This window comes from Chlorocebus sabaeus, chromosome 10 (assembly GCF_047675955.1).
Source record: "Chlorocebus sabaeus isolate Y175 chromosome 10, mChlSab1.0.hap1, whole genome shotgun sequence".
NCBI classification, from domain to species: Eukaryota; Metazoa; Chordata; class Mammalia; order Primates; family Cercopithecidae; genus Chlorocebus; species Chlorocebus sabaeus.
The window spans coordinates 56,607,434-56,634,399 of NC_132913.1; the positions used below are offsets into that span (position 1 = coordinate 56,607,434).

Consider the following 26,966-nt stretch of genomic DNA (forward strand, 5'->3'; position numbering starts at 1 on the left):
CCGGTATCAATATATTTTTCTGTTTGCTAGCACTTCTGCTGAAAATAATAATAATAATAATAATAATAATAAAATAAAGAAAAAAAGAAAGGTTTTTCTGGCTATGAGTAGTTATTAAGATTAGCCATATTTGACAAAGTATAATTATGTTGGAAGCCATGAGCTGAGACTAAAGACTTTGAATAACTTCATTAGGTTTATCTAAATTCAATATTTTATTACCAAATTTTACCAAAGAGTTCTAAAATATTAACATTTTAATATTTTAATAATATTAAAATAATAATTTCAGAAGAAATACTTTTCTAGGAGCATTTCTTACACATTTCGTGTTTGTTTTTATCCCAAAAGCCCTAAAGAATATCTCATATTTCTAAGGAATATCAAAAGAATACAAATATCCTGGGAAAATTCTGAATCACTTTGGAGACCCATAGAAGACCACCAAATTTAAATGAATAGTTTCAATTGCCTTCCAGATGCCTTTTCCCAACAGCAGTAAAAATAGTTTTCTTTAAACCTCTGTGATCACTTCCTGCTAGTATGTTTGTCGTTTATGTGTCAAAAATCAGATCGAAGGAAAAAAAGATCAGAGCACCAAAAACTCACTAAGAAAATGGAAACTGATGATAGTTGGCCATGTCTAATTCTCCCATCATAAGGCCCCATCCTAATCACAGTGAGATACAAAGATGGCATCAAAATTAAAAATCTCCCAATGGGAGAAATCATTTCTGAAGTCAGAGAGGAGAGATATGAGGAAATAGTTGGTGTACCGGTATCTAGTTTAATGCCAGCCACCATCTGGAAGCATCATGATAAAGAATCTGCTCATCTTGAATGATGGTTCCAAGTGGATGTCACAATCAGTGGAATGAGTAGCCAGCCCAGCATAGGCACTGACCCACCAGTGTAGTCACCTGAGCAATGACCTGGTGATCCTCTGCTGTGACGTTTGTGCATCCTGGAGAAGAGGCTGCACAAACAAGGAGCAAGGTAGGGGTGCTTGCTGGGCTCAAGCAGCAGCTATCTACTGACCTCATGGAAGTAGTTCAGTATTCAGTAACCAGAATGGCTGCACCAATCCTGATGCCAAATACTTGAAAAGAAAACAGAAAAGGACTACCATCCCCAATGAGTAGTGGATAGGTTCCAGGTAGCTAGTCAACTCACTCATGACAGAACCACTCTTTTGCCTTGTACACCACACCAAACCTTCTCAGACTTAAAATTCCCTATTTGCCAGGTTTTCTGTGAGGTCTGGGTTGCTTTGTTATGACAGACCATGACGACTCTCCACAAGTGCAACCTCCTTAATGTCAGAGATCAGGGGACCTGTCAGTGTACTCTAATGAAAGAAAAGTAGCCCCACCACCCCATCACTTACCAACACAGGTACGGCTGTCATTGTGGTTGATGGTATAACCTGGGGGACAAAAACACACTCCTCCATAAGGCGTCTCATGGCACTGGTACTGGCAGTTCAAGGCAGAGCACAGAGTCGTACCTAAACGAAGAAAAGAACTTTGTTAAATGAATGGTGACCTCTGGACAAGACTGATTAACCTAATAGCTTCTTTTTCCATCAGTAGCAGCTAAGTAAGCATGTAGTAGATGTACAGAAAAATCTGTCACCCTTCAAAGCTTACTGCAAAACTTGGCAATAAAAGCTCAACTGAGACAGGATGATTGCTTGAAGCCAGGAGATCAAGACCAGCCTGGGTAACATAACTAGACCTCATCTTCACAAAAAGTTAAAAATAAAAACATTAGCCAGGCACAGTGGCTCACACCTGTAATCTCAGCACTTTTGGAGGCCAATGCAAGAGGATCACTTGAGCCCAGAAGTTTGAGGCTGCAGTAAGCTATGACTGCACCACTGTACTCTAACCTGGGTGACAGAACAAGAGCCTGTCTCGAGTGAAAACAAAAGAAAAAAGAATAAAAGCTCATTTTTAAAGTTATAACTATGTCCAAGTGTAAGTCATTATAAGTCTTATTTATGAAAAAAAAAACAGGTCGTGCATGGGTCTATCTTTGTGTCTACACAGTAAAAAGGGCTAAGAACTCCCAAGTGACTGAAGGAAGAATAAGCCCTAAAAGTATTAACTGTGGGTGGCTTCAAGAGATGGGATTTCAGGTGATTATATTTTTTTCTTTTGGTTAATTTTTATTTTCCAACTTTCATACTGTGACTACACATCTTTTATTAATTTTTGAGCCTTTTTAAATGGGCTCCCAAATGAAATAGAGAAAAAAAACCATAGAGGTATCTGCCTGTTTAAATATTATGTACAATTTTTGTCAGGAAACAAAAAATAACCTTGGGGTTGCAGTTACATGGGCACTTCTAGGCAACCACAAATTTAGTTAGAGTATATTATTGATGAAATCAAGGTTTTAAATGGTATTCCCTTATAAGACAGTCAGCTGTCCACAGAGTTGATGGGTTGTTGGTGGGGTGAATATTCTACAGTCACAAAAAAGGAGAAAAAAATCCCTAGTTCCAGTCAGTTTCCTCATAAATGAATGTGGACACACAAGACATAATCAAACAACACTGTGCATGGCCAACACCAAGTTTTGCCATTGGAGAGTAACTCAAAGTACGTAACTCAAGAACCAGAAGCTTTTTTTTTTTTTTTTTTTTTTTTTTTAGTACAGTCAGACAAGGCCTTTTTCCATAAGTATAAGCCAGGTAATAAAATCTCCAACACATCTTTAAGGTCATCAAAATTGCCATTGAAACAATCCTCTTTGTGTGTGTGTTAGGGATTAGGGACGGGGAGTTGCTCCAAAAATTGTTAAGCTCGTCCCATCAATAGATGGAGTCTATTTCTTCCATCCACTCTGGGTTTGGCCAAGTGTCTTGCTTTGAACAATAAGACTTGAGCAAACTTGGCATAAGTAGAACCTTGAAAGTACTTGAGCCCTAGGGTTTGCTCTTTCAGTCTCTGGGTCAACAAAGCTAGGCTAGCCCAAGCTTTTACTGCAACATCCTGATGTTTGAGTGAGCTGATATAGGCCAGAGAAACTACTTAGCCAACCCACAGAACTGTGAGAAATAAGGCAACACATTTGTCAGTTTAAGCCACTAAGTCTTGGGGTGTTTTGTTATGCAAACACCAACAGATATACTGTATTTGAACATCTGTTCTAGAAAACAGAAATATCTTTATCTGAAAGTTACCCAGGTAAATGCCTATACTCACTACAGTATTTTCCAGTAGTAGTACTGTTTTCATCTTCTCTTCCTGGGCAATCTAAAATCCCATCACAAACTTTATAAATGGAGATGCATCGTCCCGACTCTGGGCAAGACCATTCTCTTGGGGAACATTTATGAACACCATGAGAACTGCTTTCTGTGGGGGGGAAAAGAGAGAGTTACAGGCCACAGGGGAGGTACAGCAAGCTCTTTTTCAATCAGTGGTTAAAAGGGGATGTAGAGCAAGTTGGACAAGAGAAATCTATAACTGATCTACATTTTACAGTAAGTTAGTGATTTCTAACTCTGCCACTAGTCTTTTACTGAGATTCTAAGGACAGGCATAATGGAATTACTCCACTTTCCCTGGAAGAGGCAGCCCCCAGCCGGGTTATAAGAGTAAGAAGCAGATACGGGTCTCAATTATCAACAAACTAGATTCATAATCCCCTAGGAAAAGATGCAGTTATTTAAATCCTGAATTATCGAAGTAGGGCCATCAAGTTAGGTCCAGAATTACTTGAGTTTGTGGTTGGGCTTTTTGATTTGCTTTGTTTATTTAGTGAAATGTCAATAGTATAAGAAAAACCATAACCCAAATGTAGAAAAACCACTTTCTGGAACATAAAAACATAAAACCATGTTTTATGCTCCCAGAACAAGCATTTCCCTTATCATACCTGGGATTGGAATGGTGCAGGTAACTTGCTGTAGGGTGTGGGTATTAGTAAGGGCTAAATTGTTGGAGGTGCTGCTGATGATATCAGCAACATAAAAGGGTGAATATCAGTAACATAAAAGGGTGAATATCACTGGCAATTTCTTTCTCACAGAATCTTTAAGCACTTCCCTGGATAGTAGCTTCTCCTACACTTACCAATCCCCAGCTCCACCCCACATGTTCCTAAGGTGGCCTCTCTTTCACCACTGAACGTCAGTGACTCATTTGGGAATCAGAATTTACAAAACAAAAACAAAAAAAATAAGCTGAACTGTTACCAAGGTTCAAAGTCATTTTTAAAGATTGTAAGGTCTAAGACAAATGACATTTTCCCTATTTTCTCTCCTTCCCCAGCCTATTAATTTTATATAGGTAAATCTATTTAAAATGGGCAGTCTTAAAGGGAGAAAGTCAGACTGAGATATAGAAGAGGGAGAGACTGTCTTACCTATTTTGCCTTAAAGATCGAAAGGAGAGGATTATAATTTAATCTGTATTTGAGTTCTGAATCTTCTTAGGAAAAGTTAGTGAAGTCACCTCCTTCTTCCCCACCCACTAAGTTCCTAAACAACTCCTTCAACTCCAGCCAGTCCTGAGGCTTGCTTGTCACACAAAATTTTTAAAAAGGAAAGAAGAAAAAGCAAGCACGGGAAAACACTTGAAGAAAATGCTTTTCAGTAGGAATCTCTTCCCCTCCTTACCACATCCATCTTCATCTCCATTATCTTTACAGTCATCTTCTCCATCACAAACCCAGTTTTGATAAATGCATCGGCCACTGGGGCAAGTGAACTGGTAACCACCGCAGGTCGGATAGTCTGGAACAAAGCAACAGCTGCACTCCAAAGACACAAATCACCTGAAAAAACTCAAAGTGCTCTCACCTCAGTGCCTAAGTAGAACTATCTCTTAAATATCTTGACAAAAATTTTAAAAAGCAGGGAAAAAAAAGAGAGAGAGAAAGAAGGTAACACCAGCTTTGGGTCTAGGAAATGAACTCAGATGGCGGTTTCTGTTTTTCAAGATTAAACATTAGATCAGCCTGGGAAACATGGTGAGACCTCATCTCTACCAAAAACACAAAAAAATAAATAAATAGCCAGGCATAGTGGTACATATCTGTAGTCCCAGCTACTCGGGAGGCTGAGGTGGGAGGACGGCATGAGCCTGGCCTGGGAATGTGGAGTTGCAGTGAGCTGAGATCACACCACTGCACTCCAGCCTGGGTGACAGAGTAAGACCCTGTCTCAAAAAAGAAAAAAAATTAAAAATTAAAAACAAGATGGTTTGCAATGTGTTGGCACAGAACAGAAAATGCAGACAAAGATGCTGCAGACATGACAACATCCAACGTTCTCATATTTTACTACAAGCTCCGTAATTGCTAATCTATGACCAAATGATTCTGAGTCAACCATTCCATGATGTCACATTCTCTATAATTCTCTGTCACTGAAATAAGCCCAGGTTCCGGAGAGGAAGTCAGGCATGACTCATTGAAAATTAGGGTGATATCAAAACTATTTAACAACACCCTAAGGCATGGGTACCAACCAATCAAAAGAGGTATGGAAGGAAATCATACATTCTAGTAAATAAATCACCACAAAAAGCTGCCAACTTACTGGAAATAGTAAAACTCTTCCATGGAGTCTTCTAACTTTACTCATTCCGAAAAAATAAGTGGAGGTGGCAACAAGCAGACAACAGCATGGACATAAAAGCAAGGTCAGAGTGAAGAAGTGGAGGCAAGAAAGCCACCTATATACCACACTGAAACTTTCAGTCTGGGCGCGGTGGCTCATGTCCCTAATCCCAGCACTTTGGGAGGCTGAGGCGGGCGGATCACTTGAGGTCAGGAGTTCGCGACCAGCCTGGCCAACACGGTGAAACCCCATCTCTACTAAAAACACAAAATTAGCCGGATATGGTGGTGCGTGCCTGTGATCCCAGCTACTCAGGAGGCTGAAGCAGGAGAATTGCTTGAACCCAGGAGGCGGAGGTTGCACTAAGCCGAGATCACGCCACTGTACTCCCACCTGGGCAACAAAGCAAAACTCCATCTCCAAAAAAAAAAAAAAGAAGAAAAAGAAACTTTCCTGACCCTCCAACTGTAACGCAGTAGAAATGTCAAAGTAAAGAGGAGAGTTAGAGCCACTCCTAGGGAAATTCTTTTCCCTTAAAAACACTTCTCTTACTCGACTACCAGGGTTCTCAGAGGTACGGGTCATTTGAGAATGCAGTGATACAATATATCCTGTACCCTGGAGCCTAAGGAAAGAAGGCAAACTGTCCATCACCAGCCCTTTACATCTACACAGATCCTTGAAAGATAAAGGAGCCCAGGTCCAGCAACACCACAAAGGCTCGTGTCATGGCCCCTAGTGACCTTCTGATTCCATCTGCCACCAAATGTAGTGACTCTCTTCCTTGAAAAAAGCAATACATTGGTGGGGGAGGTGGGGATAAAACAAAACCAAACTGAAACAAAACAAAACACTCCCAACAACATGACCCAGCATAAAGAAATCACCGTACTGCAAGCATGTTCATCACTGCCGTCTTGGCAATCACTGTCATGGTCACAGACATAAGCGTGAGGGATACACTCTCCACTGCCACATGAGAACTCATTGTGCAAGCATATCTCAGCTGCAACAGAAAGTTAGGAAGGGAAAGAAAAGAGAGAAGTTAACTCCATTGTAGCCATTTAATCTCAAAGGAAGATCATCTCCAGTTTAAGAAGGGATTCTTATTAAGCAGTGGTGTGCTGGTAAATGTTTAAGAATCAGTTATCCAGGAACAAAAAGGCCCTGGTTTGTAATGTTTGCCGATTTCCAGTGTGTAAATACTCCTACCAACGGCTGACTTCAAACTACCAACGTGAATTCACTGAAACTGAACTTGGGAAGAGATGCACATAATCGGCTCTCTCAAGCCAGTGTAAACCAGCTTCAGCACACCACTGCACGTCTTGTGCGCAATACTTACTGCAGTTGATTTCATCCGAGGAGTCCCTGCAATCAACTTTCCAATCACACTTCTGACTGGTGTTATAGCAGGCTCCATTGTCACAAGTAAGCTGCTCACATGTTGGGTATTCTATTGTTTAAAAAAAAAAAAAAAAGGAAACAGCAAACAAACCTGAAATTTCCTTCAGCAAACATTTATTGAGTGATTACTATATGCAAGTCACTAAATGCTGAGCACATATTGATACATACACACAAAAATATGCTCCCTGGCTTCATGGAGAGTACAGCTGGACAGGGGAGACAAATATTAGTCAAATAAGACATAAATGGTAAATTACAAACTGGGATAAGTGCTAATGTAGAAAGTACAGAGGACTGTGAGACTGCAAAGCAGAAAAGTCTCCCCTAAAGAAGTGACTTTTGAGCTAACACATGAAGAATGAGAAAGAATTTAACTTTAGCTCAAAATGGAACATTATTTTACATAATACGAATAACATCTGAGGAAACTAAAGTACCACCACACAAGCTTGGAAGAAAGAAAGGCCATTTCTTCCACTGGGGGTTGGAGAAAGAAAGCAGGCCTAGAGTTCAGGAGCCCTGGTGGCCCAGAGGTACCACTCAGCAGCTATTTACTGTGACTCAAGCTTCATGTCCTGTGTTTCTACTTCCCTATCTGCACGTTTGGATAATCTACTGCACAGGGTAGAGGGGCCTGAAGAGACCCTGTCTGGTGAAGCATGTTGAAAAGCATAATGTGCTCTCAAAGCACAAATTATTGTTGCCATGTTATGTACATGCGACCACCTCACTGCTACTCACTGGACCTGGTTTTCTAGGTCACAGTGGAAAATCAGGAAGTCCCTTACAGGAATAACATGCTATCTGTCCCTCCTCTCTACTTACCAGACTTGGACCACCTGTCTCTCGTGACTTCTTACTGGAGGCTTTATTCTGTGGATTGTTGATCTCTTTCCCCCGTGACATAATGAAACTCCCAGAGATTAAGGATCCTGTCTTACTCATTTTAGAATCCCCAACACTTAGTACAGGGGTGGTGGGACATTACTCACTGTGCTCAAGAAATGTTCAATATTGCTATTATTTATCACAGGTGAACATTTTAGTCATTTGGCTTTTTAAAATATTTTGAAGCTCTGCCTTTTATGGCCTTTGAATATCCTCCTTTTCACAAATGTGATATCTTCCTTGGTCTGACCATCTTTTTCATGAAAGATAATTTTTGTATTGATTATCAGGTCATCTTCTGATTTCTTTTTAACAAAGGAAAAGGTATGTCTTAGTTAACTTTGAGTCTCAATTTTGCACTTAGGAATGCAGTTTGAGATTTTATAGAGATATAAATATATTGAAGATAATTCTTTGAATAGTCCCTAGTCTTTTCAAGCAGAAGCCGTGTACAAAATTCTGTGCTGAAACTGTACTAAACTTGTGCCATGTTAACAACTTGCACTTTTTAAAAACGGACTCTCCAATGAACTTTTTTCTTTTTTTTTTTTTTTTTTTTTTTTTTTTGGTATAGTAAAGGAATAAGCCTAACTCTTCTCATCTCCAGAGGTTCAAAGTTAGTCTGTTAAGTGTCCTTAAATATCTCAATTCCCAGAGTTACGTATAGTCAATCATATGCTAAAATGGAAGGCGTTTTTAAATAGCTAGTTATAATTTAAAATTTTTTCTGAATTTTATTTTGTTTTTTAATAGTCCAAAAGTGAGCCGGTGCCTAGAGTTATTGCTGTCTTTCCTCGCTGAGAAGATATGCCTTACAAATGTACCTTCAAATGGGTCACACAACTCTCTCTTCAAGTGATGTTTATTAATTCTGCTTTCAAGAGATGCAAAAGACCAGGTGAGGCCCGCAAGCAATTCCTTTGCCCTTGTGAGCCAGATAGCTCCTAGAGTCAATGTGTTATCTAGCCTTTTAAGAGCAGCAGCAAGCAGGAGAAAAACCCATAGAAAACCCAGCTCTTTGCAACAGATAAGCTACCTGTCAGGAGGAAAATTAATCTGGGCTTGAATGGCGGCTACTTCATTTAAGGTGATAATTATAAAGAATCTGGAATAAGTGTGCTGGGTGGCTCTCTCGTTTTCCTCATCCTGCTTTTTGAGAACCAGTGCCAGAAAATTGAAAGAAAAAGGATTAAAACAGTAACCACTGACATGACTAAAAGTTTACTGACATGGCCCATTCCCCACCCAACAAACAACAAGGCCAGCTTGATATCATCAGGGAGGGGATTGTGATGGCCAGAGGTCAGCAGTTCGACTTTTGGAATGAAGAATGAACAGCTTTCTTGTCTCCATCCACACTGATAAAGAATCTCTCTCAATCAGCAGGGGACCCCTCTCAACCCCTGCACACCTTGATCTCTTCTGTGCATAGTTAACCTGAGATGTATACTTACAGAAAAGATTGCACAGAGCTCCCTAACTCCACAAAGTACTGAAAATACTTGGAAATTTGTTTCCAAATGGTTTTCCCTCTTTGGAGATCCACACAGAGAGAACAGGTCCAAACTGTTAACACTGACCAAAGAAAGAAATGAATGGATTCTACTATCATTGCTAAAGATGTTAATGAGTTTCAATCTACTCCAGAAAACAATAAGTCACAATCCTTTGAGCTTCCAACTAGGAGATATCTAAAATCTTATTTTTTGGTTTATTTGCTTGGCAAGCCTGAGTCTAACCTTCTTCCCAAAGAGCAAATCCATCATGTGGCTAAAATGTCCTGCAAGATTTTAAGTATAGGGTAAAGTGCAATATGAGAGGAGACCATATAAAAGAACACCAAGGAAACTCTTATTTCTGAATTTGGTTTTAATGGAAAGATCAACAAGTAGCTATAAATTAAGCCTCAGACCTTTAAGGCTTTTCTAACACAAAAAGGGGAGAATATCCTTCCTCACACCACTCCTTTCTTCCCCTTTCTTTATTTCTCCTGGTCCCAAATGATACATGTTCAGATTTGTTACCCCATAATTGGGAGCTGCCCCCAAAATATGCAGATAAGAGTTTTTATATTTTTTCACTGTTAATGATTTGGTTTGGAGCAAGAAAGTTCCATGCTATAGTTCTGTTTACATAATCAGGGAGGAGGGTGTAGAAATGTAATCTGAAGGCCTTGTAGACCTCTTAGAATGGAACTCATTTTAAGCAGAGTATCATACAGCAGAATAAGATACAAATATAAGGCACTATTCATTATTATCTCGACAGGAAGACTGTAGACATGTTTTATTCTCACAATTTGACAACATGGCTGAAAAGAACATAGAAAAGACTATTATTATGAAGAAGGGATCTTAAAAGTAGGTTAGGAAACTTAAGCCAAGATTGGGAAACACACACACACAAAAGAACTTACCGATACAAGTCCAGCCCAGACACCTGGGACTTTTCAAGGTCCTAGAGTCGTCCTTTATAAGTTACTTTACGTTATTTACTCTGGCTCCAAGACAGATTAATCCAGTCAATGTAATGATTTGCCAGAAAGAATCTACCAGTTTGGCCACGAGCACTTACTTGCAAGTACTACCCACAAAGTTGAACAAGCAATCATCATCATCATCATTATCAATAACATATGTTAAAAACTATGTGCCAGACATGTGTCAAAGTACTCAATATGTATAAACTCATTTCATCTTCATAACAACCTCATGAAGTAAATACTATGATGACTCCCATTTTATAGAGGAAGAACTTGAGGCATTAAGAGGTTAAGGAATTTGAGAAAGATCACATAACTGGTAAAGTTGGAGAGCCAGAATTCAAATCCAAGCAACTTGGCTCCATAACCCATGTTACTAACCACTGCCACAGATACAACTACCACTTATAGGCTGCAGAGTAAGTAACAGGAAGAAGCGAAAAATTAAAGAAGAAAGAAATTGAATGGAATGGTAATAGGAAGTTCTTAAAAGAGATTATGACAAGAAAAAGAAGAAACCCAAGAGGAAGGGGGAAAGATTTTCTTTCTGCCAGTCAGTTTCCCATCCACATTAGGAAAAAGGGAGAAGTGAGGCCAACTCTGGTTTCCCACAACTTATGGCATAGTCAACAAAGTACTTTAGTATGATATAATCTAGGAATTCTAGGAAACCTACACAGGAAAAACAACTTTCCAGAAGGAGTACCAGGAAAAACAGGAGAGTCAATACCAAAAAAACAGGCCATAAAGTTAAAGTCTCACAAAGGTACCACCACCACTCCCCAAGCCCCCATTCCTGGTGAATTTCAAGTCCCTAAAGTGACTGCCATCATGGACTAGCTCCTAGGGAGTGTAGCAATATACAAAGAAAAAAACAGAGAAGTATTTCCTACCTCTGTCCAAAAGTAATTTGAAAAAGCTTTCAATAAAAAGTTATATAAAACCAGATTTATTAAAAACGAAATTCAGGGAAAAAAAAGAAAAGAACGAATGAATGAAAGAAAGAAAGGAAGGGAGGGAGGGAGGGAGGGAGGGAGGGAAAGAAAGAAAGAAAGAAAGAAAGAAAGAAAGAAAGAAAGAAAGAAAGAAAGAAAGAAAGGAGGGAGGGAGGGAGGGAGGGAGGGAGGGAGGGAGGGAGGAAAGAAAGAAAGAAAGAAAGAAAGAAAGAAAGAAAGAAAGAAAGAAAGAAAGAAAGAAAGAAAGAAAGAAAGAAAGAAAGAAAGAAAGAAAGAAAGAAAGAAAGAGAGAGAGAAAGAAAGAGAAAGAAAGAAAGAAAAGAAATTCAGCACCTTGGAAAGAGAAAGAAAATATGGTCATCCCGAGGACTAGTAGAATTGAACTAACATCAAGTTTAGTCTGGGTGGCTTTCAGGAAGCCAAAGCAAAAAGAGAAACAAACTAAATTATTTAGTTTTACTTAGGTCACTCCCTTTGTACTAGCTGGGTCCTAAGGCCCAGACTCCTTGCTGGTCTCTATCCACGGCGACCTAATCTTAGCCCTCAATTAGAAATGTGCCTGAGAGCGTTGCTGCAAGGATTCCAGATCCACAGCACTACCTTCTTCCCATATACAGAGCTGTCACCAAAAACTGCAAAGGAGATAAAAACTGACATAGTTCCAAATTTCTTTAAAAAAAAACGAAAAAAAAACCTCACACAAGCTATATTACAGAAGTGACCAAGCAACAAGATGGAAAAACGTGCATTAAATGTTCCAAGGAATAGTACAAAGAAGTAAGATGCCTTCTAAGGGGTAAACAAATGTTTATAATGTACATCATGTTTAGTGGCACTGGGCTACATGTTTTCATTGAAGGCCAGACAACACCATGGTTCCATACCTTAGTAGTTATTCCCAGGGACCCACCCGGGCAGAACAAAAGACAAAATCTAATCAAAGAGACAGGAAAACTAGCTGCATCCCAGCATTATAAGAGTAGCCACTTTCCAGTCACTAGAAATGGTGTGGTTCAGCCTCCCTGCTGGAAACCTAGCCCCAAATAATTTGAGTACTTATCAGTAAATCATTGCTGGGTGAATGTCAATATCCTAGAAACCAGTTATTCTACAGAGTGGTACCTTCTTCTTAATTAGAATTCTCTTGTGTTCAACATATATTTATTGAATTGTGACTTCGTAGATACTGTGCTAAGAATTAAATTAAAAGGTAAACAAAATTACAAGTGAAGTAGCAATTCCCACAGCATTTTATTAATCAATCCATACAAAAATAATTATTGCACACCTATAGGTGTGCAAGGTACTAAAGAATGAAATAAAATCCCATTTCTCCTGGAACTGACATTCTGTTTGGGAGAGTGGAATTAAATCTATTAAAGTAAATGTAGCAATGGGAAAAAAAAGTTGCAAAAATAGAGCTGGGTAAAAGGTAAAGAGTAACTATGGGGACTAGCTCTGTGAGAAGTGACATTTGAACAAGAACTATTCGGCTTAGCATAATGGCGGTCATTGGTAGCATTGAAAGAATGTTTTCAGGAGATTGGTGAAGATGAAGGACTATTTTCAGTGGGTTCTTAAAAAAAAGGACAATCAGTTGGATATATTACATAAGTTAAAAAAAATTTTTTTTAAGAAAGAAACAGGACGAGAGTAAATGGAAACAGCCGTTAACGATAATGCTAGGAAACTCTGTTGTTAAAGGGAGCAGAGTAACTGGCAACAGCTAAAAGGGATTTTAGGATCTTTTTAAAGACGGGGGATGTTTATAACATCCTTGTATAATGGAAACTAAATAAAAGAGAGTTTTCTCTCCTTCCTCCAGGTTTCAGGGCTCTGAATCCTATCTCAATTGTGAGAATGCTAAAAAGGTACATCTGTGGTGTGACAGGTAAGATGGGGTCCTTTGGAGAGTCGCCTGCTTCCTCTTTCTAGCTTCAGGGAGAGAGAGAATAGCAAGGGCAAGGCTCACTGGGCAGCTTAAATGTGGAACTGAGTTTGAAGGACATGTTCTTCATGCACCCTCACAGTCCACAAAATGACTTTAAGCATCTTCTTTATTCCCCTCCCACTGTTCCCTCAGCTGGAGTTTCAGCAGTTAGAGATATAAAGAAAAATGTTTAAATTCTAAAGAGCAGAAAGTCAATAGAAATAAAACTTCTGGGACAAAGCAGCCCCAGTTGCAGGCAGACCAAATACTGCTGATTACCGGCAAGAAAGCCTTCATTGTAACAGGGATTTTACCCTTTCTTTGGCATTCCTAAGTAACAAAAGAGAAGTGCTGCAAACCAACGATAATTAGCAATAGTTTTATTCACACCAAAATCATTCTAATATGGTGCTTGAAAAAGCAAAATAATCTTTTCACTTAACAGAAAAAAACTGTACTATTTTTGAGCAACTGAAAGTCACTTCAATATATTAATTGAATGACCTATAATTGCTGCATTGTTCTGATGTTTATCTTAGACCCTGCATGAGTGGTTTTTCCTTGATGCTAATCCCATTAGAAGTAAAATGGACCACAGTTTTGAATCTCTCTGTTCCTTTAAAAAAAAAAAGAATTAATTGACAAGCTGTTTAATATAAGATGCCATTTTACAGATGACCAGATTGAATAATAAAAGAACTAAGGGTGAAAATGAGCTTTTACCTGTTTCGCACCTATATATATACACACACATATATATATATTCAGAAATTTTTCTAAAAGGGTAAAATAACCACCAATACCTTATGCATACAAAGATGAAGCAGACTTTAAAAAGACCAAACGCAAAAAGAATCTCTCATACTATACCAAATTTATCTCAAAAATAATCTTTTTGTTGAGACCCTAATACCCTCGCCTTCCTCACCATCTCAACTATTCTCACCTCCTCTCTCCCTGCCTGCCTCCCTAAGAGGACTCTTACACGTCACTCTTTGTTCTGTAAAGGAATGCCTGGAATGGACACAAGGTACTGTGTCTTGGAGCTCAGTGTCTTAATTTTAGAAGCTTGAAAGGGTATGAACTACAACGTAGGGGTCTGGAATGGCAGGCAGGGCTATGAACTACAACATCAAGCTCCCTAATCCTTTTGAATATTGGAGGGAAGAATTGAGTCCTTCTTTGGAGTTTTTCCAACATCCATTACTATTTTTAGGTGGTTTCCAGGTACCTAATATAGTCATTCCTATAGGCCATTCTATTTCTGAGAAATAGAAAAACAAAAGCCCCATTCACAGGCTGATTCTAAGTTTGTCCACAAGTAATGATTTCCATGCATCGTCACTGCAGAAATAATAAAGTGTCATGTCTCATGAAGATGATTTCTGACTAAGCCTCACTTAATCTTTGATCACATGAAAACATTCTAATTTAAAGCAACTAATAACAGCTGTTAGATACCTAATGCAAATTTAAAATAACTAAGTACTGCTATGACTAAGTGGATTTCAGCAATGATCATCAATGGCTACTCACAGACAGCTAGCTATCCTGTGTCTCCTAATGAAAATACACACATTTACATAAAAAGTATTCTTGCCTTCCCTTGTTTCTGCCCCTCCCCCCAAGAAAATCCTTGCACCTGTTCAGTCTCCTAAATTAGTGGTTCTCAACTGGATGATTTTGCTCCTGGAGGACATTTGACAATGTTCAGAGTCACCATACTTGGAACTAGAAGACAAATTAAGCCCTATCTCTACTATACAACCTCAAACAAGTCACTCTTCTCTCTGAAATTTTCATTTATTCATAAGATATTATAATAGTGCCTGCCCTATTGTCCTCATAAAGGAACCTAACAGTAACAACTAGAATTTAATAATGCTCTGAAATTTACAAAATGCTACAAAACATAACATACAATTTATCATTATTATTAACCAAAAATATCTTCTTCATTTGCCTCAATGAAGAACCTACTGTGTGCTTTACAATTTTGTGACAATTTTGGATTGTCACAACTGGGCAATGCTACCAACATCTAATGGATAGAGGTCAGGGATACTGTTAGACATTCTACAATGCACAAGAAAGAACTGTCTGGTCCCAAATGTCATTAGTGTCAAGGTCGAGAAACCCTGCTCCAGGTCTAGCTACTAATTGCCAGGAAATACAGAGGACAGAGAACATGTTAAAGGACATCAGGGGACACAATGAGCACAGCCCAGACTGTGGGAAACTCCAGGACAAGTGACCTGGGGTTTTTTTTAACAAGTAAATTGCAAGGGGTAAAGAACAGAAATAGAAGGAAACCCCACAAATTGAAAGGCTTATCAGACACATCAACTAACTTGAACATAAATATTTTATTTGGACTTCGATTTAAATAATCAAACTGTAAAAAATAACAAGATGATTGGGGAATTTTAAAAACTGACTCGATATCTGATTATTTCAAAGAAGAGTTGTTTAATTTTTAGGTGTGATAATGATATTATGTTTATGTTTTAGTCCTCATATTTTAGAGACAAATACTGAAATATTTACAGCTGGAATTATATAATGTCTAAGAAATACTTCAAAATAATGGGGAGAATAAAGAGAATAAATAAAACAATACTAGTTATGAGTTCGTCATTGATGTAATTATTTGATGCATACAAAGGGGTTCACTATACAATTCATACTTCTTTTGTATATGTTAAAAAAAACACCTTCCATACTAAAAAACGTTCAGACAATAATATGTAAAAATAATAAAATAGCTAAGTAACCTTTAAACAAAAATAAGTTACACATTTCTATTCCTAAAGCAAAATCTTTTAAGAGCACAAACATATGGTTGAGACCTAAGTTAAAATCCTGGCTCCCCTACTCTTACATCTTGATAACCTTTACACTCTCTGTAAAACAGAGCTGGTCCTCATACCCCCCTTGCAACATTGATGTGAAAAGTGGGCAAGATGGTGGCTGGTGCTCGGTGACTGGCAGTTCCCTTTCCCACTTTCCACAAGAGCTTTAAACAAAGAAGGAAAACAAAATGGGACCACTCCTGTGACCCGTCCCCTATACTAGCATTTTCTAAGGACTTTGATCCAGGCCATTCATTTCCTTCTTGTACATATCTGACTGTGACCAGATCAAAGCACTAACAAAGAATAAGAAGATTCTTTTCTACCTTTCCCCTGATTTCTGAGGTGTTTTTTTTTTTTTTACACTCCTTCATAAATGAAACTTAGCAATCAATAAACAAGGTAGAGGGAAATAGGAAAGAATACCTCATTGCAAAATCCCTTACATGCATGTGATTCATTTTAGGCCACAATGTGCCCTGAACGGTTCATAACTTATATGATTCCAGAAACAATAAGCCAAATTTGGTTTTCTTTCCTTAGTGAATCATTATTTCACCAACTATTTGTACTTAATATTTTTTAATTAAAAAAAAAACTTGATTAAAATCTCCTGCCCAGATATAATAGCTTACAAATCTCACTTCCTCTGCTTCATTCCCTTTTACAGCAACTACTTGCATATTCGTAGCCTGCCAGGTTTTTGCCAGAAGGTTCACTGGCAAAGTTGTGAGCCGGTTGTATTAGTGACTTTAGACTTGGCTGCAAACATTCTGTTTCAGCTGACTTTTATTTTCCCCAAAGTAGCAGTTCCTTTAGTCCCACTGCATTTGCAATGAAGCACTCATTTCCATCTACTTGTAAATAAGGGATAAAGACACAGACTTTTGGCTGGTGATACAGACCTCTGGTGATCTCTTAACTCGTGCAAGATAGGACTTTCTCCTTCTGTAAATAAAGCCCTCCATGAAGAGCAATCACCATACTTGGAACTAGAAGACAAATTAAGCCCTATCTCTACTATACAACCTCAAACAAGTCACTCTTCTCTCTGAAGTTTTCATTTACTCATAAGACATTATAATAGTGCCTGCCCTATTGTCCTCATAAAGGAACCTAACAGTAATAACTAGAATTTAATAATGCTCTGAAATTTACAAAATGCTACAAAATATAACATACGATTTATCATTATTATTAATCAAAAATATCTTCTTCATTTGCCTCAGTGAAGAACCTACTGTGTGCTTTACAAAGCACTGAAAGGAGAATCCTTGACCCCTGAACTTGCTATTCTGTGGCATCCAGACACACGCTACCATCTCTAAACTTGCCAGAGTTTAGTCTAAATTCTTTGCATAATTTCCAGAGTGAAGGTAAATCCAAAGTGGAAACACTGTAATCTCTTTCAAAAAATAAAGACACATGCACAGGTATATTTATTGTAGCACTATTTATAATAGCAAAGACTTGGAACTAACCCAAATGCCCATCAATGATAGACTGGATAAAGAAAATGTAGCACATATACACCATGGAATACCATGCAGCCATAAAAAGGAATGAGTTCATGTCTTTTACAAGGACATGGATGAAGCTGGAAGCCATCATTCTCAGCAAACTAACACAGGAACAGAAAACCAAACACCACATGTTCTCACTCATAAGTGGGAGTTGAACAATGAGAACACATGTATACAGAGAGGGGAACATCACACACCGGGGCCTGTCAGCGGGGTGGGGGTCAAGGGAACGGAGAGCATTGGGACAAATACCTAACGCACGTGGGGCTTAAAACCTAGATGATGGGTTGGTACGTGCAGCAAACTACCATGGCATGTGTATATCTATGTAACAAACTTGCACATTCTGTACATGTGCCCCAGAACTTAAAGTAAAATAAAAAATAATTAAATAGATAGGTAAATAAGAATATTTAAGATGAAAATTAGAACAGAACTATACTAGGAACTGTGCAAGGAAATGGAGAGACAAGGACAAATAGCACAGACGCTTCTCTCAAAGAAAAATAACATGCAAGGAAGAAAGCACTGGAGAAGCATCTTTTTTAAAAATGCACCATGTGGTCATGGTATGGATGGAAGTATAGGTCTTGCCTTTGCACATATACAAGTATGTCTTCCATGAACAGTACAGTTTGAAATGTCCAGTGACTAGAAACAATTTGCTTGCCATAATCAACGTATGTTAGCTCCTACCCTAGTCACGGCACCATATTGGGAAGTTTAACAAAGTTTACACAAGATAGCTCTTTTATCAGAAAGCATAAAATCAACCATTTGTATCAAAGGAAGGAATTTAGAGACAATCCAGAGAACTAAAATTAAATCAGAATTATAAAACAATAGAGGCGATATCCCGTGAGAATAGGCTAAAACCTTGAATTTTCAGTCAGAGACATAATAACTGAAAATAATAACTGAAAAGTTTATGATCAAGGTTTCTAAGGTACACAAAAATCTGCTCACCAATTAACGGAATACTGGGATAATTCCTTGAAGTTTGAAATACAAATTTAAGAGCAAACAAAAGGAAGTACAGTCATGAACCGCAGATGGCTCTTTCGGTCAACGACAAACAGGATGGGCTATATGTACTACAATGGTCCCCTAAGATTATAATACCATATTTTTGCTGTAACTTTTCTGTTTACATATGATTAGATACATAAATACTTATCATTGTCTTCCAATTGCCTATAGTATTTAGCACAGTAACATGGTGTGCAGGTTTGCAGCCGAGGAGCAAGAGTAAATGCCTAGAGTATATACTGTTTACCCTGGGTGTGCAGTAGGTTAGACCATCCAGGTTTGCTTAACTACACTCTATCATGTTCACACAACAACATAATTGCCTAACAACATGTTTCTCAGAATGTGTCCCCCTCATTAAATGACACATGACTATATCTTTACACAGCACATAGTAAACTTATGAAATGCAGGAGTGCACTAAAAGGCCTGTCAGAAATATATATATATTATATATATATATTAAAAACATATATATAACCATATATATATATTAAAAACTCAAGGAACTTATGGAAAAATTCATAAATTATAGACTTGTAAGAGCTTTTAAGAGAAACTAAGGGCCAGACATGGTGGCTCATGCCTGTAATCCCAGCACTTTGGGAGGCCGAGGCGGGTGGATCACCTGAGGTCAGAAGTTCAACACCAGCCTGACCAACATGCTGAAATGCCATCTCTACTAAAAATACAAAAATTAGCCAGGCATGGTGGCGCACGCCTGTAATCCCTGCTACTCGGGAGGCTGAGACAGGAGAATTGCTTGAACCCGGGAGGCGGAGGTTGCGGTGAGCCAAGATCACGCCACTGCACTCCAGCCTGGGCAACAAGAGTGAAACTACTTCTCAAAAAAATAAAAAATAAAAAAGAGAGAGAGAAAGAAACTGTGGTATGTCTGAGATTAAAGACAATTATATGGACTATAGGACTGACACAGCAGACTAATTCCTATCTTTTCGTATCCTAACAGTTCTATAGAAGCCTCGAAAGAAGAAGACTGTTCTTTACTTACCTGTTACTACATAATGAACTATGATTGCACTTTCTTATTTTGGTGTGGTAATATTTATATATTATACATAGAGTACTATGATTTATATGTCTTATTTTGTGGTGATCAGTTACAGACAGACATAGTATGCTGCTGTTACAGGAAAAGCCATTTTCAAAATGTAACACTTTTCCAAAGATAATCTGAAAAATGTTGAGTCCATAGAAGCAGGAAAATTAGTGAGAAATTTGACCTAGAAACTTACTATAGCTGTGTAATAACAGTTAAAATTGACCAAACTAGATTCTGTACTCGATGTATTTAACTATTCTTCCTGTTGGAATCTACGTTCATGTTAAAAGTTTCTTACCATAAAAAATACAGAAACTTGATGCACTAAGGCAGGACACTCTTAGAATGTCTTGTTAAAAATAGACTCTTATCAGAACATCACCCCTAATCCACAAAAGAATCTGCCAAGAGATTGCAATAACAAGAGGCATATTGTAGGCATTTATGTCCATCAGCAAATCTAACAAATTGATTAAAATGCCAAAGGGACAAGGGTGAAACCAAATATAGTGCAAGGACTAAAACAGACTCACGGCAGTCATTCTCATCAGCTCCATCTGGGCAGTCTCTGACGTGGTCGCACCTGTATTCACCTGGGATACACTGACCGTTGGAGCATGTTATCTGATGACTTGAGCATGTACTTTGTGCTGTGAAGAGAAAAAATTATTACTTAATTTATAATTATTGCTACACACTGACTAATCTATTGGCATTAACAAGGATATTGGAAAGCATAAAGTTCATAGGGACACAAGATAAAGTAGCCGACTACCACCAAGCTGAGCTTACAATGCAAAAGCAAAAGTATAATATTATCAAAATGCCCAGAGAATAGTGTCCACACTCAAGCATGCTACGTAAATTACATTATCAACATGTGTAAAGAACAATATAGATTTTTAAACTATATGGTGAAAAGGTTAATGAAATAAAAATTTTGCAGATATAGGTATTAACCAAGGACGGGCAAGGTCCCCCCAACCCACCCATTGAAATCCTAGTATAAACAAGAAGGAAATATACCAAAACTTTAATAGCAGTTATTCCAGAGTGGTGTGAATATGAATATGAGTGATTTTATTTTTTCTATATAGTTTCCTCTATTCTATAAACTGTTTACATTGACCATGTATCAATTTTATAAGAGGAAAAATAAAATTTAAGCTAGCTTGATTTTATCCCACGTTGATTAACACAGGTAAAAGCAGGGCATCACCAGTTCATCAAATTTGCCTCCAGATAAAACAGATAAAATCCAGTGAATTGATGCCCACAAGCATGATGTGAAAGCTATCCTGTAAATCTGAGGCAGGAATTACCATAACATGGTAACATTATCTTATCGTGGGATTTTAAATCGTCTACATACAAAGAGCTTTGGGGGGAAACATGATCCTCTAAAAATTATAATATAATCCCCTGATGGAAGAAAAAAGGTTTGCCCTCAATTTTTATAGAGCTTCTTATATTTACATATAGTATAGATATTTAGGTTCAGCAAAACTTGGTTTTCTGATAAAATTAGGTATCTGTTAAGGAATGTACGACCAAAACTTAACATGAAAAACCTTTTCAAACAACAAGTAAACCTGGCACAATGGCTCATGCCTGTAATCCCAGCTACAGGAGACTGAGGCAAGATCACTTGAGGCCAGGAATTCAAGACTAGCCTGAGCAACACAGTGAGATCCTTATATCTTTAAAAAAAAAAAAAAAAAAAAAAAAAAAATTTAGTTGTGCACAGTGGCTCACTTTCAAGTAGCTGTAGTCCTAGCTACTTGGAAGGCTGAGGTAGGAGGATCACTTGAGCCAAAAAAAAAACTTCTCTTTTTATGTAGTTATAGTGAGCTACAATCATGCCACTGCACTCCAGCCTGGGCAGCAAAGCAAGACCCCTGTCTCTAAAAAAAAAAAAAAAAAAATATGTAAAAGATAAGTAGACAGTGACAGTTTTCAAGGTGGTACTTGAAAATTCAAACATAAAAAAATTATCATGTGATAAGATATTTTATAAAACCATAATTAACATCCTTCTCCATGCTTAATTGATTATATCTTCCTTGTCATTTTGTTCCTTCTTTCTGTTTAATTAATAAAATGATGTCATATAATTCTGGAATAGCAAACAAAATTTTTCCAGCCAGCCTATTTCTAACACTAAATAATTTCATATTTTTTCTAAGTACCTTATACCTATGGGTCCAATTTTACTTCTATTAATAAAGGTAGAATAGGTAGATTTTTCCAGAAGGCACTTAAATGTCTGAATTATGCCCATGGCAGAGAGACAATTTTATCTGAAAAAGGTTAAAGAGATTAATACTTCCTCATTAAATTTCCATATAATTTATTTAAGTATATATTGCCAATTTTCACACAAAATTAAAGAACTTTCTTTTATTCCCGAGAAGGCAAGTCACGAGTGTCTCAAACAAAATATGAAAAGAAACTAGGTCAGGTATCAGTACTATTTCAATTACCTTGGCTTTCTTCTTTACATCAAGCCCAAATAATTCTAAATTTTGTGCTTAGGTTTTCAAAGGGCTTACGAAGGAGCAATTAAAAGCTCATTCAAATGTGAGGAAACAAATTAAAATTATATAATTCCATCAACCAATCTAATGTTGAGATTCATCTATTCATTAATTACACAAACATCTGTTGAGGGCCTATTATGTACCACACAGTATAGCAATATGGGAATCTGTGAATGAATAAGGCACAATCCCTACCCTCAAGAAGCTCATAGTCTTCTAGGGGACACTTTAAGGAGTAATTAGAAAACAGTTATGAAAGTGGACTATAGGCACACAGGAATGATAGAACCATCAATCTGGGAACTTAATGCACTCTGGGATGGGAACATGCATGGGGACAGTTTCCTTGAAAAAGTGATACCTCCCTGGGTCTTAAAGAAGCAGCAGTCAGGTAGGCCAAAAGCAAAGAAGAACCATCTAGCACTGAGCATTCAGCATTCAGGCAGCTTGCACAGACACAAAAGGCTAGGACACAGCATGGCACTCCTACAGGAATTGAAAGCACTGCTGTGCCCAAGTGGCCACTTCAAGGCAAGAATAGCAAATGATAGACATAGGAAAATAAGCACCAGCCACATCCTGGAAGCCACTGTAAACCATGTTAGGGAATTGGAACTTTCTCCTGGAATTAATGGAGAGCTACCAAAGAATCTTAGTTAGATCAGCATCAGTGTCAGAGAGAATCTAAGGATGCACAGGACTGGAGGCAGGGAGGCCAACCCAGAGGCTACTGCCGACACCCAAATGAGATGTTGGCAGTTGGAGCAGAAATAAAGAGATGGGCCAGACATGGTGGCTTACACCTATAATCCCAGCACTTGGGAGGCCAAGGTGGGTGGATCACTTGAGGCCAGGAGTTGGAGACCAGCCTGGGCAACATGGGAGAACCCCATCTCTACAAAAAAAATACAAAATTAGCCAGGTGTGGTGCCATGCGCCTGTAATCCCAGCTACTCAGGAGGCTGAGAAGTGGGAGGACCATTGGAGTCCAGGAGGTCAAGGCTACAGTGAGCCATGATTGCACCATTGCACTCCAGCCTGGGCAACAGAGCAAGCTCCTGTCTCAAAAAAAAAAAAAAAAAATCTGTCATTACAAAAAAAAAAATAGAGAGAGAAAGAGATGAACTTTAGAAATATTTATAAGGCAAATTAGGCAGGAGTTGGTGATTCAATGTGGGCAGTGAAAAAGAGGAAGGAATCAAGAATAACTTCCAAGTTTCTAGCGTGGGTGCTTAGGGGATTGTGATAGCCTTTTCATGCTAATTGATTATATATTTCATGTCACTTACAGCAATCTTTCTTCTTCATCTAATAAAATATTTTCATTATGAAATATGTTTCACAAATTCAACAAGTAAAAGAGCTTCCATCTGCCTATTTCCGATAATTTAAGACTGATTTTGTATTTTCTGCCAGTGCCTCATAGTGGGTTAAATGCTTTTTCTATTAATAAAGATAAAATATGTAGCCTAGCAAATACAGAAGGAAAATCCAGTTCAGGAAGGAAGATGATTATTTTCAGTTGGGACACCGTGAGTTCAAGGCACCTTGAAGAGGTTCAAAGGTAGTTGAGTAGAAAAGATTGAAGTGTGGACAAAAAATCTGGGTTGTAAACACAGATTTAGGTCTCATCAGGCCACAGAGGGTCACTAAAATCATGAGAATGGTGAGACTATCCTGAGATTGTCTAGAATGAGAAAAGCTGCTCAGGGCAGGGCTCTGAGCAACACCAATACTCAAGGGCTGAGTAGAAGAGGAAAACAAAATGGAATGACCAAAGCAGCTCAAAAGAGAGCCAGGACTGCTGGGAGTCATGGCAGCCAAGGGAGTGGTGTCAAGAAGGAGGAATGGTCTCCAGAGTCAAGTACAGTCAAAATGCCCATCCAGTGTGACAGGGAAGGAAAATGCCCATTGGCAATCAGGAGTTCTCTGGTGACTTTAGTGAACACAGAGGTAGCATATTCTGTTTGTGGTTAAAAGATATCTAATGGAGAATTTTTGTATCATTAAAAATGGGAGAAATGCCTTATGAAATCCATGGTCATTTAAAATGATACGCAATATTGTTTTAAAATGACTGCTATAAACTTATCTCCAGCCTCTTCTCCCAAGCAGTTGCCCTTAGTAGTTCCAATCCCCTCTGTATTATTATTAGCAAAGGGTCATCCACCACCCAGTGAATCACAAAATAAAGCTCACCTTTCTTCCCACTCTGTGAGAGGAGTAAGGGAAAATAGACTCAAAACTATATAGCCAAAAGATGAACAACCCATCATTTATGCATTTAGTATCTATTTATTAAGAACCTCCTCTCCACCTGAGAGAATGTCAGGTCTTCAGGTGCAAATTTTGAGAGCTGAGCAGCTTTTATGCAATCAAGAAAGGCCAATAGGATAAATATGGCAAAGCAAAAAAGTGAGGAAAAACTGGATAATGTTACTGAGCTGGGAATTAATCAACCCTAGAACAATCCTACAGTTAGGCTTCTTATGTGAGATAATAAATCCCCTTTTTGTTTAACTTTTGTGAGTTGTGTTTTTCTTTCAACAACCAACAACATCCAACAATGATACAAGATGTTGCAGCCAACAACATCCGCAATGATACAAGAATGATTTTAAATTATACAAATATCCTTAATAGAGAAAGGAATGGAATGACACACATGATAGACAAATTGCTCACAGGTCGCCATCTTATATTTACCCGACATTACTCTCATCTGAAATTATTTTCAGACCAGGCATAGTGGGTCATGTCTATAATCCCAACATTTTGGGAGGCCAAGGCAGGAGGATCACTTTAGCCCAGGATTCCAGACCAGCCTGGGCAACGTAACAAGATCATATCTCTACAAAAAATTTAAAAATTAGCTGGGCATGGTGGTGCACACCTATAGTCCCAGCTACTCAGGAGACTGAAGCGGGAGGACTACCTGAGCCCAGGTGTTTGAGGCTGCAGTGAGCTGTGATCGCACCGCTGCACTCCAGTCTGGGTGAGAGAGTGAGACCCTGACTCTAAAAATAATAATAAAATAAAAATAAATAAAATAAAATTATCGTTAAACCTATTAAAACAGTCTTTTCCAGTTTAATCCCAAAGAAATTAGAATTTAAAGGTTTTTTTCGAGGTAACTGAACCAAACAACCTCAATGTCCAGGGATGCCTCAGTTGCCAAGATCCGCTTCATCGCTACTATTTTCTTTCTTGTTCCAACACATTCTATGGTGGCTGCGGCAGCAGTCACTGAAGTAACCACCAAGAAGCCCTCCAACAGACCTACCTACTTCCACTAAGTCAAAAAGAAGAGGGTTTAATATCGGGGCAGAGGGGGTGGAAGGTTTGAATACAAAGTATGCCACAGAGCCAAAGGACTCATTCAGCTGTCAACCACACACATGAAGACACCCAGCTATACACACCAATAGATATTTGGTTTCTTTCTTGAACATAACATAATCAAAATTAAAGACTGGGAACCTATCTCATTTCCAAATTGCTGGGGTATATTCATAATTCTTCAGTACATCTATACTTTCAATATCATCCAACCCCTGAATGAGATTGCTGGCATAGGTTCCCTTATGATTTAAGGCCCCGCTCCACATTTATAAAGAATCATTCCACTGTGTGTAACCTCTTTGTGACAGGTTGGGTTTTAGGTGTCCACAAAGCCAAGCAAGATTCCTCTCCAAACACTTACAGCAACCTTGATGTTCATCTGAGCCATCATCACAGTCTTGATCTTGGTCACACACCCAGGAGTTGGGGATGCATTGTCCCTCACTCTGGCACTTGAAATAGCCCTGCTGGCAGGTCACGACAGCTAAAACAAACCAAAAGAGAACTCATTATGGCAATCATCCTCCCCACTATACTAGCAAGCAATGCTTGTTCCAGAAGAGCGTATCATGTCAACTGCTGCTTAATTTATTTGAAGGCAAATAGTAAACAACCCTTATACTAGAGTCTGTGGATGCCAGAGTTCACTTTCAGATAAACTCAGCAACAGCATCACAACAAACTCATGAACCAAAGCAACTTAAAAACACAGAGAATAAAACAAACAGCAGACATACACACAAATTATGGTAAAGGTGTTAGATTAAAAGCTTCACTCAAGTAAAAATTAACCATGAGTTATTGTTAAACTATTTGTTTCATAATAACTAATAGTAAAGTATCATGATGAACTGGAAAATTCATGAGATTTGGAAAAGAAAATCTGGAATCAAATAATTATTATTTCCATGATTTACTTGCTTTAGGATCTTTGGCAGGTTCTCTGAACCTCAATGTATGCATCATAAAATGGGGACTATACTCATCTCACAGTTTGTTGTGAAAAATAAGTTAAATAATGTATGTGAAAGCACCATGTAATGTCAGCTGCTCTCACTATCGTCATTGGTATTGTTGTTATTGTTATTATTTTTACAGGTCAATAAAATATAATACAGGTAACAATCTCTGAAGAGTTGTTGGCATAGCTGTTCACTTATTCCTTTACCCCAGATACACTGCTCTTGCCTTTTTGCTTTTATTGTTTAATCAAAATGAACTCAGTAAGCCCAGTGGAGGCAAACAGTTAGCACATGATCGTGTTTCTACAAGTATAGTTTAGTCCCTTGTTCAAAGTGTAGTCCGCAAAGTAGCAGCATCAACATCAGCAGGAAGTTTACAGAAACGCAGAAGCTCAGGTCCCACTTCAAAATACG

At 38.2% G+C, this 26,966-nt stretch overlaps 1 protein-coding gene across 1 annotated transcript in view; it reads right to left on the bottom strand.

Annotated features, from left to right (window-relative positions):
• The window catches only part of LRP2 (LDL receptor related protein 2), a 220,105-nt gene that overhangs the window by 152,335 nt on the left and 40,804 nt on the right, over nucleotides 1-26,966 (bottom strand). The window contains exons 3-9 of the mRNA XM_073019794.1: nucleotides 25,952-26,074; nucleotides 20,242-20,358; nucleotides 6,921-7,031; nucleotides 6,468-6,581; nucleotides 4,631-4,747; nucleotides 3,213-3,365; nucleotides 1,388-1,507 (exon numbers count right to left, since the gene is read on the bottom strand). Of these exons, the coding sequence (XP_072875895.1) occupies nucleotides 1,388-1,507; nucleotides 3,213-3,365; nucleotides 4,631-4,747; nucleotides 6,468-6,581; nucleotides 6,921-7,031; nucleotides 20,242-20,358; nucleotides 25,952-26,074 (855 nt within the window). The remainder of the gene's footprint in view (nucleotides 1-1,387; nucleotides 1,508-3,212; nucleotides 3,366-4,630; nucleotides 4,748-6,467; nucleotides 6,582-6,920; nucleotides 7,032-20,241; nucleotides 20,359-25,951; nucleotides 26,075-26,966) is intronic.